The sequence below is a fragment of the Doryrhamphus excisus genome, chromosome 19, assembly GCF_030265055.1.
Source record: "Doryrhamphus excisus isolate RoL2022-K1 chromosome 19, RoL_Dexc_1.0, whole genome shotgun sequence".
Classification (NCBI taxonomy): Eukaryota; Metazoa; Chordata; class Actinopteri; order Syngnathiformes; family Syngnathidae; genus Doryrhamphus; species Doryrhamphus excisus.
In genome coordinates, this window is record NC_080484.1 from 9,556,078 (window position 1) to 9,576,829 (window position 20,752).

The 20,752-nt window shown below is 41.7% G+C and overlaps 3 protein-coding genes across 5 annotated transcripts; 1 reads left to right on the forward strand and 2 right to left on the reverse strand.

The window, feature by feature from the left end:
- Positions 1-2,603: 2,603 nt before the first annotated feature.
- Positions 2,604-4,237, forward strand: mixl1 (Mix paired-like homeobox). 2 transcript variants are annotated; one of them, XM_058056120.1, is made up of 4 exons: positions 2,604-3,049; positions 3,122-3,342; positions 3,471-3,588; positions 3,671-4,237. In XM_058056120.1, the coding sequence occupies exons 1-4, from the start codon at positions 2,953-2,955 to the stop codon at positions 4,213-4,215; spliced, it is 981 nt and encodes a 326-aa protein (XP_057912103.1). In that variant the 5' UTR covers positions 2,604-2,952; the 3' UTR covers positions 4,216-4,237. The 2 variants fall into 2 exon arrangements, with proteins under 2 accessions (XP_057912103.1, XP_057912104.1); XM_058056121.1 differs by having other exon boundaries at positions 3,674-4,237.
- Positions 4,238-4,947: 710 nt separating this feature from the next.
- Positions 4,948-11,575, reverse strand: lin9 (lin-9 DREAM MuvB core complex component). Of its 2 annotated transcripts, none has more exons than XM_058057516.1 (15): positions 11,271-11,575; positions 10,552-10,584; positions 9,906-9,997; positions 9,707-9,811; positions 9,466-9,596; positions 8,407-8,532; positions 8,175-8,332; positions 7,975-8,108; positions 7,743-7,871; positions 7,550-7,651; positions 7,377-7,457; positions 7,179-7,304; positions 6,922-7,104; positions 5,900-5,997; positions 4,948-5,804 (listed from the first exon to the last, which is right to left on the reverse strand). In XM_058057516.1, the coding sequence occupies exons 1-15, from the start codon at positions 11,299-11,301 to the stop codon at positions 5,699-5,701; spliced, it is 1,635 nt and encodes a 544-aa protein (XP_057913499.1). In that variant the 5' UTR covers positions 11,302-11,575; the 3' UTR covers positions 4,948-5,698. The 2 variants fall into 2 exon arrangements, with proteins under 2 accessions (XP_057913499.1, XP_057913500.1); XM_058057517.1 differs by lacking the exon at positions 11,271-11,575 and adding an exon at positions 11,140-11,158 and having other exon boundaries at positions 10,552-10,583.
- A 297-nt stretch (positions 11,576-11,872) lies between these two features.
- On the reverse strand, positions 11,873-20,520 carry parp1 (poly (ADP-ribose) polymerase 1). Its single transcript, XM_058057515.1, has 23 exons — positions 20,295-20,520; positions 19,356-19,521; positions 19,163-19,278; positions 17,791-18,005; positions 17,515-17,605; positions 17,317-17,433; positions 17,067-17,243; positions 16,427-16,592; positions 16,206-16,346; positions 15,890-16,129; positions 15,404-15,469; positions 15,190-15,322; positions 14,909-15,104; positions 14,717-14,845; positions 14,539-14,622; positions 14,315-14,437; positions 14,096-14,224; positions 13,922-14,020; positions 13,353-13,505; positions 13,119-13,246; positions 12,975-13,036; positions 12,795-12,909; positions 11,873-12,297 (listed from the first exon to the last, which is right to left on the reverse strand). Exons 1-23 carry the CDS (start codon positions 20,415-20,417, stop codon positions 12,216-12,218), a joined length of 3,051 nt encoding a protein of 1,016 aa, XP_057913498.1. The 5' UTR covers positions 20,418-20,520; the 3' UTR covers positions 11,873-12,215.
- Positions 20,521-20,752: the final 232 nt, after the last annotated feature.

The following is a 20,752-nucleotide window of genomic DNA, read 5'->3' on the forward strand; positions in this document are numbered from 1 at the left end:
AATACATATTTGAATATTGAAAAAAATCCACCAAATAACTTCAGACTTATTTCAAAAGATCTACACATGATTAAGATTAAATTGTGTTGGTTTGTTACTACTTAAATATGGTGTCTGAATTGCTGATATGCACAACAGTACTAATGACTGAAGTTGTTATACAAGAGGAATAACCACGCACAGACGTCTAATTTTCCTTGCAACACATAACACATACCATAAGTGAGGGCTCAACAGCTTAGACACTCAATTCCCCCCCCCCCCCCCAAAAAAATACACTATATGAGAAGCTCAGTGTCCCATTCACAGTCTAATCAAATACACAAAGACAGCTAACATATCCCTGCAAACGGGAGAGGATAATTTACCTGTCTGTCTGTTAAATGTATAGTGGTCAGGCTAGAAAAGAAAAAAAAGAAGTGGTGCATCCCAAAAGGTGTCAAGGTGTCTTCGTGTTTGTGTCTACCAAGGTCACTTCCTTTCAGTCGTCAGTGTTTGATGTTTGACAGGACAACCTTACAACGGCCTTCCAGTCCAGTCCTGTAACACCGTGACGATGTCTAAAAGATCAGGAACTTCATCAGCCTGGTTTTAGTTAGCATTGCACAACAGACAATACCCAATTAGGAACATCAGACAAATGTAACATGTGAACTGTGTTGAAGGACAAACGATGGCGTCAAGGTGCAGGATGCCAGTGGGATGCCTTCTCGTGTTGTAAAATCCTAGCATGGAAATGCACTACAACATAAACCACTTGAATAGTAAAGCAATATTGGGATATTTAAGTTTACACTTGCACATGTCCGAAAAAGAGTAGATAGACGCAAATCTTATGTAGTCCTCACATTGAAAGTAACTGAAATAAAAGTCCAAAATGTTTATTTTTGACTGACTTGCAACATTTTTCTTGTTGTATTTTGTTGGCTTATTTTAATATGTACAAAAATCCAAAATATGACTTGAAATAAACCACAAAAACAACCTTGCAAGTCAAATTTTATTACTATGTTGGCAGATTGTTGTGCATATTTACACAATATACCACAGTTTTTTATTTATGTAATTAGTTTTTACTCTGATTTCTCAGATTCTTTGAATTCTGTTTTTGGCATAAATGACAGTTGGGTAAGTGCTATTCTGTTTGTGTTAGCAGAAAGATATGTGCACATATAAAGTACCTATAACCTACAGTACCGAGCATCTTATCATACTGTATATAAACGATGCTAAATGTGTGACAGTATATTGGAAACCCAAACAAAAATGAATGGGAATAGTTTAGTCTATTGTGATCATGCCTCCATTTTAAGCCCAAAAGCATACGCAACATGTTATATAGCATGCAGACATCATTCCAAAATGTCCCTTGGCCAAATATACAGGAAGACAAGAGGTGCCTTACCTCTTGACATGATCCCCCAGTGAAATTTAATGAGGGCCATTCAGCGCCAAGCACCCCCTGAGTACTTTTGAAGCACACTTTGTGTATTGTGACACACTTTGTTGTCACCGAAGGGCAAAGAGGGTGAATCACTTCCTACGTGCAGCCAAGTTCAAAGCATATCGAGGAAGAAGATTCTCTCACTTGAGTTGACGTTGAAAGACATTAATAAGAAGAGCCGTGTCATATTTGTGGATCCTGTAGGCATGCCACCAATGGGAAGACAATTATATTCAGACATAATTTATCATTTATCAGACATCATAAATGTATTCATTTGAATGTAAACATCAGATCAGATTTAGTCAGAATGTGAATTACAATGGAGGGACTTGGGAAAGTAATCAGTACACACGAGAAGAGTCAAATATCTAATTTAATACTGACAAATGTACAAAAAGGGAATTGAGTGCCATGATTGCTGCCCTTAAATGAGTGCTCTTGTTTAATTCCACCATTAATACTATTGCTCTCTTTGTTGTGCAGTGGCTATGAAATGTAATTATGCAAATAAGAATGACTTCTAGCAACTAATGAGAGGATTTGCTAGGTATTTAACAACAATTATGGATATGTACAGATAAACCAGATATTACAATATATTGCCTTTATATACACACTTTTTGGGGGCTATTTTCCGCCTTTATTCGCATTTAATGACACTTTTTGCACAAATTTGAAAATAATGGTAAAATGATAACATTTTATATAATATGCAGAGTTTACTTAATGTGCAAACCTGGTGATAATGTGCAGTGAAGTGATTTTTGCACATGTAATCCATATAAGCCAATTTCATTAATATTGGATTTAAACAGCAATTCTCTTTTGTTTGTTCAGTCCACTATTAATACCATTAGGTGTTTTGTAATGTAATTATGCAAATAATTACAGCAATAACTTTTCAGGAAGTACTTGGTTATTGAAAGTAATGTTAGATACATGTTTTTAACAACTTTAAAACATGTATCTTTAACTTCAGTTAACATTCTGTTTTTAGGCTTGCATTTTTTTTAGTTTTGTTTTTACAATTTCCGAACGTGTCATGTTTGAATTACGAGCCTTTAGTGTTATATTTCCAGTTTATCGTGAGAGAATTGTATTTGTACAAAAGTTGGGAGTACAAAGGCATTTTCTAGTACACCTGGGAGGTCGTGGGGAGAGGAAAGTGGTAGTTTCCGACCGTCTTTGAAGGTAACAGGTCCATTATGGCGTCGCCCACGCCACAGCGGATAAATGTTTTCTCTGCAGATGTGTATTGAACGTGCAGATTCCATTAAAAGCTCTTTTAAAATGAGACCTGCGGCCAGCGTCCAAGGTGAGACGCCTTCACACCTCCGGAGACGTCTGAAGTTTGCAGCGGATCCACTGCAGTGCCAGCCGGCGTTGATGGCCGCGTCGTTCACACTTTGCAACTCCGCGTCACCTTTGATCGCTGCCTCATTTAAGTGCCGGGGCTCTCCCGGCTCTGGCAAGATCAGTTTGTGGGTATATCGCGGCGAGGAAACATGTCTGCAGTCCATGGAAATCCGCCCCTTGGGGATCTGAATCACTTCCAGATGTACCACGAAGGCAACCTCCAGATGAGCAACATCGTCAATGCAGGTTGGTTCCTCTCCATATTATAAAAGTTTTACTATTACTTCAAAACAAACCAACAATTTATTTTTTTTACAGATTTTAGAGCCACGGATGTAACCAACTACCTAGCTTCTGCAGCTTCAATGCCAAGAGTGGATAAATGCGTGGCCATATTGACCCACAGAAGAAAGAGGACCAATTTCACTCAGCAGCAAATTGAAGTGCTGGAGAAAGTCTACTCTGACACCAAATATCCGGATATCTACTTGAGAGAGAGACTGGAGGCTCTCACCGGGCTGCCCGAGTCCAGAATTCAGGTAAATGCCATGGCTCCCATTCATTTTTGTGCCTTGAAGGCACCGTTTTGAAATGGGGAACATGCTAAAATAAGGCATCACTAAAATAAAACATATTGTACAGAAATCTTACATTTCTTCAATTTCAGGTGTGGTTCCAAAACAGGAGAGCCAAATCACGTCGGCAAGTAGGCTCCTCAGCCATGAAGGCCCCCAACCCGCCTGCATCCTTCAGCCAACTCCAGAACAGGATGGCTACAGAGAAAGGTGATTGACAGCCATGTTTTTGGTTCAGTTATTTAAAACCGTTTTTCCTTTGTACTGAGTTTTTCCTTGTGTCTTCTTCTAGCAGTGTATGATAACAGCCACAGCACAGAGGCTCACAGGACATCTGCTTTTAGACTAGAAGACAGCTACAGACCCCCAGTGCACCCAAATGCAGAAGATCAGCACAGGACTGGTGTATCAGCATCCTGTGTGTACGACAAAGACGCCAGCCGAGTGAAGCCTGAGCAGATGCAGCTCCACGAGCTAACTGTCAACGTCCCCTCCAGCAACGTCCTCCTTTACCCCAACGAGCACCGGCACAAAGTCCAAACCGGCATGACCGGCAACCATACTCCCAAGGTTTTGGTGGAATATGACAACTTCCCACCCAACAAGACCATCGGACCAGAGATGAAAGTGGTGATTCCGCCCATCCCCACGCAGAATAACTATAGCAGGTCATCGCCCAAAGACGCCGGGGGCCAGATACAGTACCCCCAAGTGAGGGCTGCAGGGGATGGCTTCAGTAGCTTCTCTCCAATCCACGGAGCTGAGACACCGGACTTTTCTGATTCAGACTCCGATTGGGAGAGTGAAGCCATGGTTGGCTTTGGTGGTTTTATGTAATGTGCTCTACAGAGATTTGTATCATAAGAAATGACATACAGTTGTTTTATTTATTGTAAAATAGTAATAAACTTTTGAATGCTTTCATCTTAAATATGATATTCTTGCTTTTTTTGCCAACGGCTGCATACTGAAAAATCAGCAATGCAGGGGTCATTTTGATATTTAGCTAATCCAATGTAGATATGCTAAATTAAACAGTCGTCACTCGATATATGACATTTTTAAGGAAATAAGTAATCATGGTTGACTATGGCTTATTATTAGTCCAAAAATATTGAAAGACTAGTAATATGTAGTACTCTGGTTACTAAGCATCAGTAAACAGCAGCACCAAGCCGACATACTATGGCTTAAAAAAAAAAGCTTTCCTCTCATTCCATGTGGAAGTGGTAAGTCTTTTTCTTGTTTGTCATTCTATCCACTCCATTTGAAACATTTAAACTCGCCTGCACAATGTGAACTAATGTTAAAACCAATACTTTGAAAATCATATACAGGTTTTCTATGAAATGATGAAAACATTCTGTATGTATACTAAAATCTATTTTGCGGAAATCTGGAACCAAGTAACAGCGCTAAACGTGGGATTACTGGCTATAAAACATCCTGCATCTTCCCCATTTTTGCCCTCGTTTCTCATTAGTTTTCTTTTGGTATTTTTAGAATGTGCTGCGGTCCGCACTTTGGACACCCCTGGCTTACAAAGTAGAAGTGACTCATAGCTTTGCAATATTATGTTTAATATAAAAAGACAAACACGTATATACAATTGCCCGAGGGGCGTGCTCATATATAACTTTACAAAACTGAAAAAAAAGAGATTCCCTATGAAATATTTATCAGTGGCTATGTGTGGTGGACGCAGCAACAGCCATGCCAAACGTGGAAATGCTAAGATCATGTTGAGGAATAAAAGGCATTAAAACCCCGGAATTCTCCTTTATAAAAATAGCAACGTCTCTTTTGTGAGTGCACACAAAAATTACAAAAGCCATTTCTGAATATACACCAGAAATGTTGACAACAGTCCAAATGAATGACAGATATTGTACAAGTATCTACAATAAACACTTTATAAAACATTCTTTAGCCTGCACTGTGCTTTCCCATCAGTGGAACACCAAAAAGCAGGGAACCTACCATACTTCCATAAGCATTACACACCAACTCTCAAAATAAATAAATACCTATAAGACTCAATGTTTGGCACGTGGAACAGACAAATACATTGGAGAGGTTGGAGATGTGACTTGTGTGGCAAAACCATTAAGACGTCCAAGTTTGTGTTGAGTGTGGTGCACAAACATGTTCATAGAATAAAACTGGAAGGTAAAACTATTCAGGACATCCTCCCACTGAGCTATTTCCATTGGATTGGAGCATCCCAAAGGGATGGCATATACATGCACTCGGGCTTGTGTTGACAGTTGGTATCTGGAAGTGTTTGTGCATGCACCTGTGCCGCAGAGAGACCACACACTCAGACTGCGTTGGTGTTGTTGGCTGCAAACGCGTGCAGATTGCCCAGCTGACTCAAGCCACTCTGGATGTGGGCCACGTGGATCTCCACATTATTCTGGAAGCAACTAGAAGCACCGTAACACATAAAGGAAGTGAGCTGGGAAGCGTGGCTTTTAAAAGTACATGAATAAAACATGAAGAGGATCAATTTAAAAGCTACCTGAGGTTGGATGGATCAATGGAGGCTTTGATGTCATTGAGGGAGTCTGTTAGAGATTTGAACTCAAATGAATTCAGGTCTCCTCCGTCTGCCAGACACTGGATAGCAAATTCAGACAAAAGGCATTGAGTGGTGCGTTGTGAGTGTATAAAAGGTACAATGGGTTGAAAGTACTTAGGTACAGCAGGTACAACCAATTTGGCAACACGCATGTTATTGATTCTTGAAGAGTAAGGTGGGGCACCCCGAGATCCAGAAGAGGGCACTGTTATTCATTCATTCATTTTCTACCGCTTTTCCTCACGAGGGTCGCGGGGGGTACTGGAGCCTATCCCAGCTGTCTTCGGGGGAGAGGCGGGGGACACCCTGGACTGGTTGCCAGCCAATCACAGGGCACATATAGACAAACAACCATTCACACTCACATTCATACCTATGGACAATTTGGAGTCGCCAATTAACCTAGCATGTTTTTGGAATGTGGGAGGAAACCGGAGTACCCGGAGAAAACCCACGCATGCACGGGGAGAACATGCAAACTCCACACAGAGATGGCCGAGGGTGGAATTGAACCCTGGTCTCCTAGCTGTGAGGTCGCACTGTTATTCTTCCTATTCTATTCTTTTCTCTTTATGGCAGTGTATGATGCATACTCGTGCATGAGCAACCACAGTGGGTGCATTGTTATTTTGGAACCGCAGGGTTCATCTACTCATTCTATTTATTCATTCATTCATTTTCTACCGCTTTTTATTTATCTTTTTAGTCTCTGGTGTAATACGGGAGCCAGGCAACGACATTTCGTTGGCAATTTCACTGCTGTGTTTTTCTGCAATGACAATAAAGGAAGTCTATCTCTCTATCTCGTCAGTAAAGTTGGGAGTGGTAGTCATTTTTGCCTTATAAGCCTTCGGCGATGTCGATATCTGGCACGTTATCATTGATGATAAATTAACTTTTGGGGCATACATTGTGCAACCCAACGTCTGCTGTGCAACAAGCAGTTGTTTGATGGAACTGACCTTGATCTGTAGCAGCAAAGCTGTGAGGCGGGACACAAGGTGCGTGAGGTTGGAGTTGGACATGCTCTGTTGTATGTCCTTGAAGGAATCGCTCAGCTGCAGCATCTGCTGGGCCTCGTCCTCACAGTGGCGCCGCAGGTCAGCCGGGTGGTCGGCAGGAAGCATGCCTTGATCTGGAGAGAGCTGAAAAGACAAAATGTTTACCATCAACAGCATAATGTTCAAATGATTTTAATCTGTTAGGATGAATCACTTACCTCGCAACAAAATTGCTGAACTTCGTGTAGAACTTTATTAAGATCTTTATTGAGCTGCTCCAGTTCAAGCACTGTGGTAGCGTAGCGCTTCTGGAAGTCGCGGTCAATAGGCAAGGAGTAGGACTTCTGAAACACATACATATAGTCTGAGTAGAGCTCGACAGTTAAGTCATAGTACTTTCAATGTGTGCATTGTACCAGCTTCTCTGCTTCTGTGTTCATTTCTTTTAAGTGCTTGATATGCTCTTTCTTGATCATCAAGATCTTAGACAACCTTGTCTAGTAACAGAAGATGAAGATATGTCAGGGTTAGGATACCGGTGCTAAGATTGCAGCTGTATCAGAACGCCATTTTAAGAACATCCATTTACCACTTGGACAAGGAACTTGACAGGAAATCCACCGAGGGTGTCTCCGTCTGCACCTGGCAGCTTGCTGCTCCACGTCGACTGGTTGATAAGAGGGTCGTGGTCCTGTTATAAGCGACATGGACATGATTCATCTTGACGTGCAACCCTAAGAATGTGATGAAGAGTTGTAGCATTGGGCAAAAATGTACTGTACCATAAGAACGGGTGTGGTGGCAGATGGGTAGGGGCCTCTGGGTGGAGTCATGAGGTTCTGTATGTAGCGTGTTGTCCGGTGCTTCTGGGCAAAGGCTGAAATGGGCATCGTCTCATTGGGCTCATTGCTCTGAAACAGGGAGTGATGACAGTGTCTTACAGTGTGTTGTGTATAATATATACTGTATACACTGCAGTATGAAAAAATTGTAAACAATAGAGATGGTGGGTACCAGAACTTCATAGTCAGGCACAGTATGTGTTCCTAGGCCACTTCGGTCAAAGGTCACACGATAGGTGGCGGCACTCGTGTCGACGGCATCAATCTGCCCAGTAAACAACCCGTCGTGGACACCTCGAAGTCGAGCTGTTGAGACCACGACATAAGACGTTAGCAAACACGTAGGACATATGCCCTGAAAATTTGGGTTACCGGTGACTTTGGTGCCTATGATGAGAGGAAGTGGGATCTCATCAGGTAGGTCTTTGCAGGTTGACACGTCAGACAGTTTTCTTTGCTGCAGCAGGCGCATCTTCTGTCTCTTTTGTCTTAGTGCAGTCCGCTCTTCAGCAAAGAATGCAGATGAACACCTGAATTAAAAAATATATATATCAACAAAAACAACCTTCACGTTTGACTGCGTCATGCAAAGTACGATGTGTACCGTCTGGGTTTCCCCATCAGTCTCCGGATTGTTCCCCACTCCACTCGAGTCAACTTCCGTGTTTTTAGGGTGGGGAAAGACTCCTTCAAACACAGACAGAATTCATTGTCTCCCTCAAAGAGAGGCCTGGGAGACAAATAGAAAAAGAACGCAATTTTAGAGTAATAACTACAGTACAACAAGGTAAATGCTGATTGCAATTTTGAAGCCATCACTTTGACAATCAAAACTGCAGTATCTGTTAAACAGATGTCATCTTAAAGGAAATTGCACTGTAGTATTGTTAGCTCCCTCATGCTGTTTTACTCTCTTTAGAACATACAGAAAGGGGTATTCAAGTTTCATGTGAGGATTGTGGATGATGATTACAACATTCTACCATGTTTTTGCACGAGTTGCTAACATTTGTGGGCAGTGTTTAAACTTTCACCATACAGCCGTTAACCCCCATACCCCAGCTGGATGTGTTGCATAAACAATAGTTATTAATGCCAACCGCCACCTGGCATATTAGAAACAACCACAACAACAACAAATTAGGGTTGGGCAATATTTCTTTATATAGATTGTTCCAATAGGTATAGATTCTTCCAATGATAACAAAATGACTTATACAGGTATAAATGATAAAGCCGAGCTGATGGCTGTGGATACATAAGATGCATCAAATGCTGTCATTGTGAGAAGGAACTATTATTTACTTGGACCTCTCGACCTAAACAGGTTGAAATGGCAATGAACGCAGGCGAACGTTGGCTGAATCTCCTCGTACAGAGCGTGATTAGAGGCTAGCAGGGGTTAGCTTAACTTAGGACGCCATGTAGTTGTGTGTGTGAGTGCGCAACTCATGCTTTGACACAAGTGTATTTCATTATATGGCTTAAGGTTTGTAGCTTTTTATACAAGACTCCACTGAATTGAAATTTTAAATATTGTGATTGCACGCCAAGGTCCATATCGCCGCAACGCACTGGTGCACAACGTGGGTGGCTAACAAAATGACTGTGATCCTTCCTCCCAGCAGTTTCTAAATGATGTGTACAGTGAAGGTGAGTTTACCTGTCAATGTTGGAGTAGAACCATTCATAGATGCACCATTTGTGAGCTTTGGGGAGCTTTAGAAGGTTCCTTAATCTCAGCCCTATTCTCTGAGATGACTTTTTATCTGGAGTCACCACATTTGTAAATTTCTGCAACACAGAATTTACACATTCAATAATCACACAATGTACTGTATACGTTCAACCATGTAGCATATATTTCTTAGCGAGGAGGACGAGGAAGTTTTTTTTTTGTTTACCTGTGGTGTGGTGTTGACCCTCTGGCTCCTTCTAGGGGATCTAGAAGGAAGACGCTGCTGTGGCTGATCATCCTCATACCGACTCCTCTTCGAGCCTCGGGTGGACTGTCAGATGCAATGTGGAGTTTAGCCAAATTTAGTTATGCAGGGGGGGAGTGAATGTTTGTCTAGCAATAACAGGGAACATTTTGTCTATTACCATGTCCATGGTGAGGGAGGACTGACGTCCCCTGGTGTTGTGAGCTCTTGGGAAGATGTTCTTTTCATTCAGAGTGTTGGACAAACTACCCTCTGTGGAAAGTCAAATTCAGAAAATTACGATATAAAAATAATTATCATGAAAGCAATGGTCGTAGAGTGGAACCTCTAATTCTGAACTCGACCAACATTCAGCAACATTGTGTTCGACCAGAGTTCCTCTGTTTGTGGGACCGTTTTGTGACCGTAATTATTCACTCACTACAATCGAATTACATCATACCAGCAAAGAAAAATAATTGACATCACAAACCACAACATGACTAAAAGAAAAAAAATTGTTGTGAACATGAGAAATGATGGAGGGAAATCATAATGATTTAACACATCATAGCCTATAGTGGCAAACCCTGCTTAACATGCCCCCTAGAGGCTGTGGGTAATATTGGTAATGACATAAAAACAATGATTGGACGCTTTAATTGGCAATAACGTAGCAAAACTAAATTACTGCTTTTCAGTGACCTTCTTACGGGAAAAACTAAACTATGCATACAACCAAGCAGTGTAGCAAAATATGACAAGCGGTTAAAAAGAGTGTAATAATAATGTCAACAATATATCCGCACAATTCTTGACCAACATACCTTTGAGACTGACAAGTGCCTCTGCCGAGGAGCCTGAGGGAATACGGTGCAAAATGAATAATTAGAATAAAATGTGTATTAAACAACTTCAAGAAAAAGACAGGCATTAAGCCAGTTGGTTTAAGCGAGGCCTACACCCCAGATAGAGCTGTCAAGCGCGGGTAACATTATAGCGACAGCTGAGTGAAGAGGGCGAATGGTGGGAAATTAAAGCAGCATTAAGGTCACAAATCCGAAGATAATACTCAATTGCGTTCTGCGTGAATACGCCGACTCAACCTGCTGCCCTGAGCACATTGTAATAAATCAATAATATACATACGATAAACTAATGTGGTAGTTGTCAATAATAAACAGTACTAATATGAAGCTTTGCTAGCTTGAGGGTTTAATCAACTAAATGAAGCTATGGAGATCCCTTTGTTATTAGCGGCTGCTAGCCGGTAGCTAAGCTAACATTATTTGTTTACCCAATGGAACTAAAGAAACTTGCTCAACTCCTCCTATTAGCTTTCGTTAGCCGCTCGTGCTAACAAGCGTTAGCCTTACACGAACAGACCGGTATCTCACTACGTGTAAAGATACTTTCCAAACTTAGTGAGAAACGAAGATCATCGCAAATGGTAGGTAGGTTATCGCCGCGTGTGAAGACCACAACGGTGGAATTAATGGGTAATAACAAAGCGACACTGGGTTGAATTTATATTGATGTTACTCACTCTCGTCTAACAGCTGGTCCATCTCCGCCATCTTGAATCAGCCGCGCCGCTTTTTCAAAGAGCTTGTCAAAATGCATTCTGGGTCGGGACGCTGCCTTAGGACTAGTTGACGAACTCAAACAAGCTTGTGTGTGACCAAATTGCACTAGTACGACCAATTAGCGTTAGAATAACATTATATATAATTTTACTGACTCAGCCTAAACAGGTATCACCCGTAACCACTTTGCATACCTCCGAACCGAAACCTTCAGACCTGGGGTGGAGGAAATGTCAAGTACTTGCATTTTGCTTTGGTGCATTGTAACTGTGTCGTAAGTATCACAATTCACAGAAAATGAACACGCTTGTGTTTAAATTCAAAATGTCAAAGTTGTTTTACAACCATAAGATATACAATAGCATTTGGTAGGACTTAAAAGGTGTAGCTTCAAATTGTGCAGTGACATCAAGACCCTGACATCACCACAGAGAATGGAACCCCACAGCAAAGATGGATGCCTGCTGCAACATCTCCACATAGCACACATACAAGAAACGTCTCGCTTAACACCCCAGATGGCCAAATTCTTTGCAAATCATGCGTAATACAAGACGGACCCTTTGTAGAAAGATTGTTTATTTTTGCAAGGGAAGACAGCTGCAGAGACAAACAATGCAAATATATACTAATACATGTAATACAGTATTCTAAGCGGGCGGAGTGAGTAACTATGTGGCTGTTGGTCACAAATCCCTACAAATCTATCCTCCTATGTCTTTTCTACCTAAAAATCAAAGGTTTGCTATGTTGTTTTTGACCTTCCTCGAGTGGATATGCAAGTACCGAATAAACGCAACGCTAGTACAGTAAATCTGCTGAAAAATCGCATAAAGTGACAAGAGATTAGCATCAATCCTTTAGCTGAGGGTATCGCCGCAGGGAATCAAACTCAAGGAGTGTTCTCACCACAAGGAAGTTTTGTAATTAAAGTTGATCTTCAGGAGATACTTCAGGTTTATTTGGGCTACATCATACACGATGTATCTGTGAAGCTTGTTAAGGAAAAATCATAACAAAAATGTAGTGTATATGCACATTTCTGGTCATGCTGTTAAATCTAATCCAAGCTAATCAGACCTACCATACTTAACCACAGCTCTCGTAGACTAATTAATAGTGGTGAGCAAACAATGGTAGTCAAAAGAGAAGGGGAGTGTTATCGGAGATGGAAGTACAGCACGTGTCACAACAGAAATTGTGAGGCTGTTCAATTCCAACAAGAAAGATAAAGACAGCGATGAGTGGAATAATAATGGGCAAAAAGGTCAGCTGTGGTTGATTCAACAAGACACTTTTTAAAGGGGAAGGGGAGGAAATGTGCATGTTTGGGACTTGGACAGACGAGAATATACAGTATACTTGAAACAAAACCAGCGGAATGAAAAAAAAATGTGTACATAGAAAGCAGCAAAGAATATTCAAAGGTCACAATGTGTATAGAGTACAATAAAATCCATGTCTGAGTGAGCATAAAAGGATACTCGTTGTACAGTAGGCTTGTGTCATCAATGTTGGTGTGGGTTCCTTTTCCCAGAGGCACTTCTACGCCATCTAAAGTGGTAGTAGCACTCGATTCAGGAGCAGTTCTGCCCAAACCTGCAAAGAAAAAGAAAATCAGTGTCTGCAGCATGAATTACTGGGAGAGAAGATTATTTTCATACCTTTAACACTATGCTTGCCCTTTGGTAATTTTGTGATATGGGAGGCCTTTTTCAGCTCATGCCTAAAGAAAAAGAAAAAGAAAAAAAAAAAAAGTCAGCATCAGCATCATTCACAGCGAGTTCATTCAGGATGATGTCACTTACATGTTGCCGAGAGCAACTTCAGCCAGCAGGAGAAGTCCCACAGGGTTGGACTGTGATGTGTGACAGTAGTTTGCGCTCTTGGACACCATGTCAGCAAAGTACACACCTTTGCCGAACATGTAACCAGTCTAAAATATAAAATAAAACAATTAAAACAAAAAAGGATAGGCTAAATGAAACGATGCCGCCTATAATGAGTAAAAGATCAAAGCCAAATTGGCAACATGTACTCACCACGGGTGCTTCCGGAGGGGCAATGCGGAGACCCTGAGACAAGATGCCAGCGTAGTTGGTGGCACGCGAGCCGTGCCACAGCAGCTGGCGATTGTGCAGTTCCTCGAAGGGGCGGAACCGCTGACGCTCTCCCTCGCGACTGATTTTGAAAATCTTGAATGATAGGTATTACAGTAATGTACACAAGAATTAGAGCTACACTGAAAACAAATACCACAATTTATGAAAACAAAGTTGTAATGCTACAGGAAGTACATTAGAATATAATGGGCTCTTTGGGTCCAACGTGTCGTAATAGTCCGACTTTATTCCTATAAAATTAAGCTTCATTTGCAACATTATTGTGAAATTCTGATTTGCTCCTAACGTTACGACTTAAATCATGACTCTCCCTCACTTTATTTTTGCTAAATTACTATTCATTGGTACAATTTCCAACTTTATTCTAATAAAATCTAAACTTTTGTTGTAATATTACTTGACGCTATTCAAGCAAAATAACTTCTATTAAAAATCCTGACTTTTCTCCCCTCTTACTAAGGTGACAAAATGAGGACGTTGTGACTTACATCTTCTACTTCCAGTGTATAGGTGTTGTGCGTGGCAGCATGTGTGTTCTTCACATATTGCATAATGATCTCTGCCTCCTGTGTGGACTTGTCCACAACCTGATAGACATAAAAAAAAATGAAAACCTTTCATAACATTATAACACAAGGCTAAAGCGATGGCATGGTCCTAACCTCAATCTGAGTTTTGAGTTTCTCATAGTTGATGTCAATTGGATCGCTCTCATTGTCCTGGGCCCCTCCTCTCAGCAGACTGTAAGCCACTTCAATGTCCAACAGGTTGTCCAGCATCTGAACTTTAGCCTGGACAGTGATATACACATGTATTTAGTCACCATCTGCACTTGGGTCTCATATTAAGACATGAAACACTGGATATTCTTGTGTCCATACTTGAATAAAGTCCAGGTTGTTGAGCAGTGGGGGTTTCTTCATGCCAAAGTCGTGAGGTATCAGGGTGTAGAAGCGATTGGACAGATCCAAAATCTGGGCTTCGGTTACACAATCTGACACAGCCTAACACAGGAAGAGGAATGTTTTGTTGAACAGCTAGATTTGGCGTTGATGTGAGAAATCAAACAAATTAGCAGAGGGTGTCACCACAGAGGTTAACTGACCTGCTGAACTTCAGTGAGGAGAGCATAAGCACTCTGAATTTGCCGCTTACTCAGTTTTCCCAAAGGCATTTTCTGGAGGTCAATCTGGATGCAGGATGGAAAACAAAGCCTTACAGATGATCACTCGTTTGAAGAACTTATTGCTTCTAAGACTGAGTCTGATCTACATTTTTTGTACCTCAAACTCCACCATGGCCTTCTTCATGCTCTCCACATCAAAGATCATTTTAATGAGGTCCTGGACAGGTTTGGCCAGCTTGGACTTTGTGCCAGCGGTGGCCGTCAGCCTCTTCACAGCTTCTTCATCCTGCTCAGCAACACCAACGGCAGTCACACACGGTCACTATATCAGCTTCCAAGGTGTCCATACCTGTCCGTAGTCGATCTCCAGGGGGTAGAACTTATTGGGGCATTTGGTGAAGTCAGAGCAGCCCCACTCGTTGCCGGTCTTTTCTCTGTACACGGACAGGAAGTTCTTCAGCGCCGAGTGCATGTCCCCATATTTGTCCAGCTTGTTGCCTCCGATAGTGGTGCCCACTCTGCCCCATGAGCGGAACACCCAGTACCTGCACATTGATGACAAATGTGGACACCATTGTCACTATGTGATGGATTCTAAGAAAGTGAGCACTTCCCATTAACCCAACACACCTTTTCTGTACGTCGTCTTCAAGCAGCTGCAGTTTGTAGTAGGAGTTGGTTCCTCGGACTATGTCCACAAGACCTAATGTGGCGCTGTACATTTTCCCGTTCTGCTCCAACACATGAGCGCTGTTCTCTAGACCTAACAAAACCCACATTATCCATCAGTCGTGTTCGGGGGGACAAAATGATGGCACTTTAGCCAACCAATCATTCTGACTACCTGAGTCTGGATCCACCGCAGCACCTCCTTTGACTGTCAGTTTCATCTTCTTGGTTTTGCTGCTACCTGCAAGAGTGAGCATGCAGTTTTATACAAAGCCACAGACCACCACAATGTATCACACCAGGTATCCAATTGTTTGTGACAGTGTGTATGGACCACAAAGTTGTTGGCAGCAGGTGAATCCAATTGGGATACATTGGGATAAAATAATGTGCACTGTATCTTGCTGTCTTCAATTACTCAACTGCAGAGAGTGCTAGGTGTTTATTACAAGGCAGGCGACTTTTTAAAAAATTTGTACAAATGCTTTGTTACAAGATCTAATACTGTATTATTATCAATTCTTCCACAAATACCGTCCGTTCCAGTCTTTGGGATTGTAATAGGAATTACTTTGGATTAAAATATAATTACCATCTGCATGCAGTGGTGAATATTCAAGTGATGATACTGTTAATAACTGAATATTTACTGAATGATTACCTTCCTCCTCCTTTACTCTGCCCGTGCTCTTGGAAGCCATGGCTCCAGACTTGGAGGCTGCAGTTGGGGCCGGCGCCTCCGCTTTGACCTCTGCTCCCCAGGGGGAGATGGCGTGCAAGGAGATCAACTCCTGGAGCGCTTTGTCCGACGACTTGATGTCAGTGAGGAAATCTTCAGACACGACGCGCACGCCGGCGTCCTTCACTTCCTCCATTTTCTTGCCCATCTTCTCCACTTCCTCTGTGGGCGGGGACCGTTACGTACTTTCAAAATAAAACTTACTGATGAAAGGTTAGTTTGTAGGTAGGTTACTCACTCTTGGTGCTAATGCAGAGTGTGGCTTTTGTGGCCGAGCTGATAATCTTGCCACCCATTTCCTCCACGGCGGCCTTGATGTCGTCTTTGTTCTTGGCCAGCTTTCCCACAGTCAACAGTTTAATACCAGTCAGAGGTTTATCTGGGGAAACACACACACAGTTTAGTTTGGCGTCTTCTTCATGACTGTACTTCTTCACAAGAGGTGCACTGGCCACTCACCTGTGGGTCCGCCCTCTGGGAGTGGCTTGGAGGAGGGGGCGCTGGAGGCACTTGCCAGAGGTTCAGCTTTGACTGCAGGCGTGGTTTGAGAAGGGGTTTCCTTTGGGTAAAGTCTGTCCTGTCGTTTAAACTTAAACTTTTTTAAGAAGGGAACTTCATGGAATTCCTAAAAAGAAGTGAAGCAGATATATATTATATGTTTTTACAGCTGCCCTCCACAGGTTCATAGAAAAAGGAGGATTTTAAACAACAGTGACATATCGTCTATATGACACAATTTCCTAACCTGCTGACTAGTCAAAACATGAAGTTGTTTTTTTCCTAGTGTTCAATCACCGCCACAACATCGAAAAAAATCCATAATTAAATGAATCAACTCGTCAAGCCCTCGTGACATCATGTTATGCATAGAGTCACGTGAGATGACATTTCATGAGTTGAGACGTCAGTTCAGTCTCTAACTTCTTTATACACTTGTGACAATTTAGACAATCTAGTATTTGAGGTAATGTGTGTGTCAATCATCATTTGTGCATGTACATGTCAGTTCATAAAAGCTTCATAGTGGCAATGTTTTGACCCCACAACAGATTATTCAATTTCCATGAATGCTTATGGGAAAATACTATAGAGGACCTACCTTGGGCATGACCCAGTCTTTGCGTTCGGGCTTTGTCGTTTTGAACACACACTTTGTCCAAGCTGAGATGTCCCCCGTGCAGTAATATGCATCCCCTTTGAATACGAGCTGGCCGAAGCACTCCTTGCATGGCTCAAGAGCACCAAAGGCCATGGCATCAGCCAAGCTGTCCACCACCTGTCAATCATAAAACGGTAACTTTAACAAAAGCGTGATTCAGGATTGTAGAGTCATTTTGAGGCACGCTCACATTTGATTCCCCTGAGGGAGCCCTTTGGTTATTAGCGAAAAGAAGCTCCTCCATGTCATTGACTGAACAAAACTTCCTCAGCTTGTCTTTAATTCCCCAGATCAGCTTACTTTGCTCCTGGAGAGAGACAAAAAGCACACTGACGATGAAGATGTGTCGAACGCACATTGCAATGTCTCCCGTGGAGATCCAAGTAACCTTCAACTGCTCCTCCAACTTTTTTTTCTCCTCCTCATCCGCCTTCTTCTGTTTCTTCGAGACTCCATCCACTTCTTCACATTTGCGCTTTCTATAAGAGGGAACAAATAATTTTGGCCTAAATTTTAGCCAAAGCCACAAAGGCTAAAAGTAGTTTCATCTGATGATAGATAAGAAAAGTGGTGGCCACATTGTATGAAAAAACTGGACTGGTTGCACAAAAAGAAAAAAAAAATACTACATACACGCTACCATAATGAATATTCTATAGCTCACCCTTCTGATTTGACGGCAGGGAGCCTCTTTTTAAGCTCCTCCTGGTCCTCTGCCCGCAACATGTTGAAACCCTTCAGCTGAGCACCGCTGTACTCGGGCTTGAAGTCCAACTCCTCCCTACGGCTCACAAAGCATGCCGTGTGGTACCAGCGGTCGATCAGGCCCAGTTGGGGCTTTTCTGGGTCCACCGTTTTATTCGACACACGGATCAAATCCTGTGAGCGGAGACAGTATCCACGTTTACATGAGGAGTTTTTCATCTTTCCGAATGACTTTTCCGAAAACAATGGTATACATGGAAAGGAATATTCCAATATCTTGTCTACATGCACCGCTATAATCAAACAGAATAGTCAATAGGGCATGTGCAGTAAAGCATCAATATCAACATCAGGTGATACAGACTTCCCCAAGTTTTTCTTTCACTCGTTGGAATAACTCTGTATTGTGAGTTTTTCGTTTGTCCAGTCTTGAAATTTAGTTTGGATCAAAAACTGACTTTCCGCAGCAGTCCAGTGCCGATTGCTCACCGCCATTTTTAAAACTAAAGAACGTCTCCAGCTGCGTGTTACGTCATATCTGAGCATGCGATGAAAGAACGCACCCGGGATAAATTTAAACAGGAAAAGATCAAAATAAATCTTGCTAATATTTTAGAATTAAACTCGGGACATGTTTTATATAGACACACATTTTCTTTTTAAAGAAAAACTGGACTTGTGAATAAAAGTATAGAAGGGTTTAGATTCTGTTCCACAGATGGCGGTAATGCACACCGAAAGCGGCTTGCTAACTGCCAATAAACAACAGAAGAAGAAAAACACAACAAAGAAGAACGCACCCTGACAACTTTCCGTTTGAGCGGGTACAAGATACCTCAATCAGATTGGGTATTTGGAGGAATATTCCACCCCTGTGAATCTGATTATATGTTCATTCGGATTTTCTTTCAGAATGAGGCGTATACAAAGGTTAAATTCTTTCCATTTGAGCAAATAAACCAAATGCAATTGGAATATTTGGGTCCATGTATACGTGGCTATTGAGGTGACATTTTTTTTTTGTTCTAGATAGCTAGAAATGCATATCCACAGGTGACCACAACATAACTCAAGAGTGGAGTTGAGAGGGGAAGTGGATTACAGTTGAAACGCCCCATGAGGTCAAAGTTATTGTTGGGGTCTATTAATAGTGGTTAACTTGTTTTTATATTTGTTTGACCGTTTACAAAGTGAAAATGGTTTTATGATGGTGATAGTTTGACACTGAAACAGATCATTTAACATTACTTTTCCTGAACACATACGGCAATATGAACAAACCACTGAGTGACGAGCATTATGAAATGAATTGCAATTCAATGTGTTCATACCTTTTGTATCTTCAACTCACAACCTTTGCAAGTGCTGCGGTTCGATTTGGCATATTCCACCGCAAAGCCATTCAGCGTCTTCTCTCCTTTAGCTGCACCTTTCTGTTCCCCTTTTCCTACAAAAACAACACACAAAAATGTTACCCCACAAAACATGGATGAAACCATGCGGAATGTTGGATGAAGCGCCGACCTCCTGTAGCTGCTCCACCACCTTCGATAGCCTTCTTGACTTTCTCCTGGTCTTCCCAGCGAAGGTCGGAAAAGCCGGCGATGTCGGCGGTGGACTGAGCTGCTGCTCTCAGCCAGAAGCAGGAAAAGTGATGCCAATGTGGGACCTTCCCGTCAAACATGGGCGACTGCCACAGAAAAAGCAAATTTGACTTTAAACCAGTGTAACATGCAAATGGCATGCATCACAAGTCCATGCGACATCATCACAGCATACAAAGTAAGTGCACAACTGTACATGCATGACGGTATCAATATGTGGTGCAGTCATATTATATCAATAAGAATAAGCGATATGCTTGGACACAGTGATCGATTTCTTATGAGTTCTATGGATACTGCAGCAGAAGAGTTGATTAATATGTGAAATCAATATTTTGTTGTACAACACATAATTCATATAATAATATGTACAATTGCCTGCAAGTGAACAGCAGCCCATGCTTGGACAGCTTCAATATTGATATCGCGATATCGATATTTTCCCCGTCTACCCCTAATGTGAACGGCTATAATGAACAAAAACACAACATAATCATGTAACTAAAGCACATCTTAAAGCCCGTATGACTAATGACATAGTCTTCTTGGATTTCAGCAACTGTAATTTCACGATAAATGCTAAAATCGTCTGCTTTTGATGCCGAATTGCATTAAAACGAAGACACGAGAAGCAGTGTACATGGAGAAATCTCATTCATAGTGGCAGCCATTTAAATTCCAATGGGGGCCTTTCTCCCTAAATCGAGACATTTACACAAATAAAGCCATATAAATAGTATGTTATATGTAAGGTTTAGTGATCTACGTTCAAAGAAAAAGCGTCAGACTGTCCAAAAAATAGCATGGCGTCAAGCATGGCGTTAGCTAGCTTGCTATGCTCAGAAGCCTTAAGCATTACCTGCACCATGATAGCCATTCTCAGCGAGTTGATAGCTATGTTTTCTTTGCACTTCTTGCACGACGCACGGCCGCTTTTAGCGTATTCAGCTTTGTACAGCTTGTCGTTCTGAGAGTCCGCCATTTTCACTAACTTTCAAAGCCAAATTTCAAAGACAGACAATGAGACAAACTTTCGAAGGATGACAACAATCAGAGCCGCACAATCCCGCGTGTTTACTTGCACAGAGGGCGTGGGATTTGAGCGAGAGGGTTCACTCTGTCTTACTTTCGTTACACCAGAACGAAAATCAAAAGTGTTCCTTCGGATTGCCGTTGTAACTTTTGAAGAGTTATCAAATTATCATCTGATATTAACAAGATTTCCATATTAACTAAATAATAACATTATCAATTCCGTCTTAAAATATATGTATTTTGTGGATATTTGTATTATGAATAACGACACTTTCTAATTGT

Bases quoted from the DNA above. Each gene is read 5' to 3' on its own strand.
- mixl1 (XM_058056120.1), top strand. From the start codon at position 2,953: ATGTCTGCAGTCCATGGAAATCCGCCCCTTGGGGATCTGAATCACTTC. The intron at 3,050-3,121 runs GTTGGTTCCTCT...TTTTTTTTACAG, and splicing joins GAGCAACATCGTCAATGCAG to ATTTTAGAGCCACGGATGTA. The intron at 3,589-3,670 runs GTGATTGACAGC...GTCTTCTTCTAG, and splicing joins CAGGATGGCTACAGAGAAAG to CAGTGTATGATAACAGCCAC.
- lin9 (XM_058057516.1), bottom strand. From the start codon at position 11,301: ATGGCGGAGATGGACCAGCTGTTAGACGAGA. The intron at 9,812-9,905 runs GTAATAGACAAA...TGCATCTGACAG, and splicing joins CCTCCCTCACCATGGACATG to TCCACCCGAGGCTCGAAGAG. The intron at 8,333-8,406 runs GTACACATCGTA...TTTTTAATTCAG, and splicing joins CTGATGGGGAAACCCAGACG to GTGTTCATCTGCATTCTTTG.
- parp1 (XM_058057515.1), bottom strand. From the start codon at position 20,417: ATGGCGGACTCTCAGAACGACAAGCTGTACAAAGCTGAATACGCTAAA. The intron at 19,522-20,294 runs GTAATGCTTAAG...TTTCTGTGGCAG, and splicing joins GAATGGCTATCATGGTGCAG to TCGCCCATGTTTGACGGGAA. The intron at 12,910-12,974 runs GTATGAAAATAA...TTTTCTTTGCAG, and splicing joins GGGCAAGCATAGTGTTAAAG to GTTTGGGCAGAACTGCTCCT.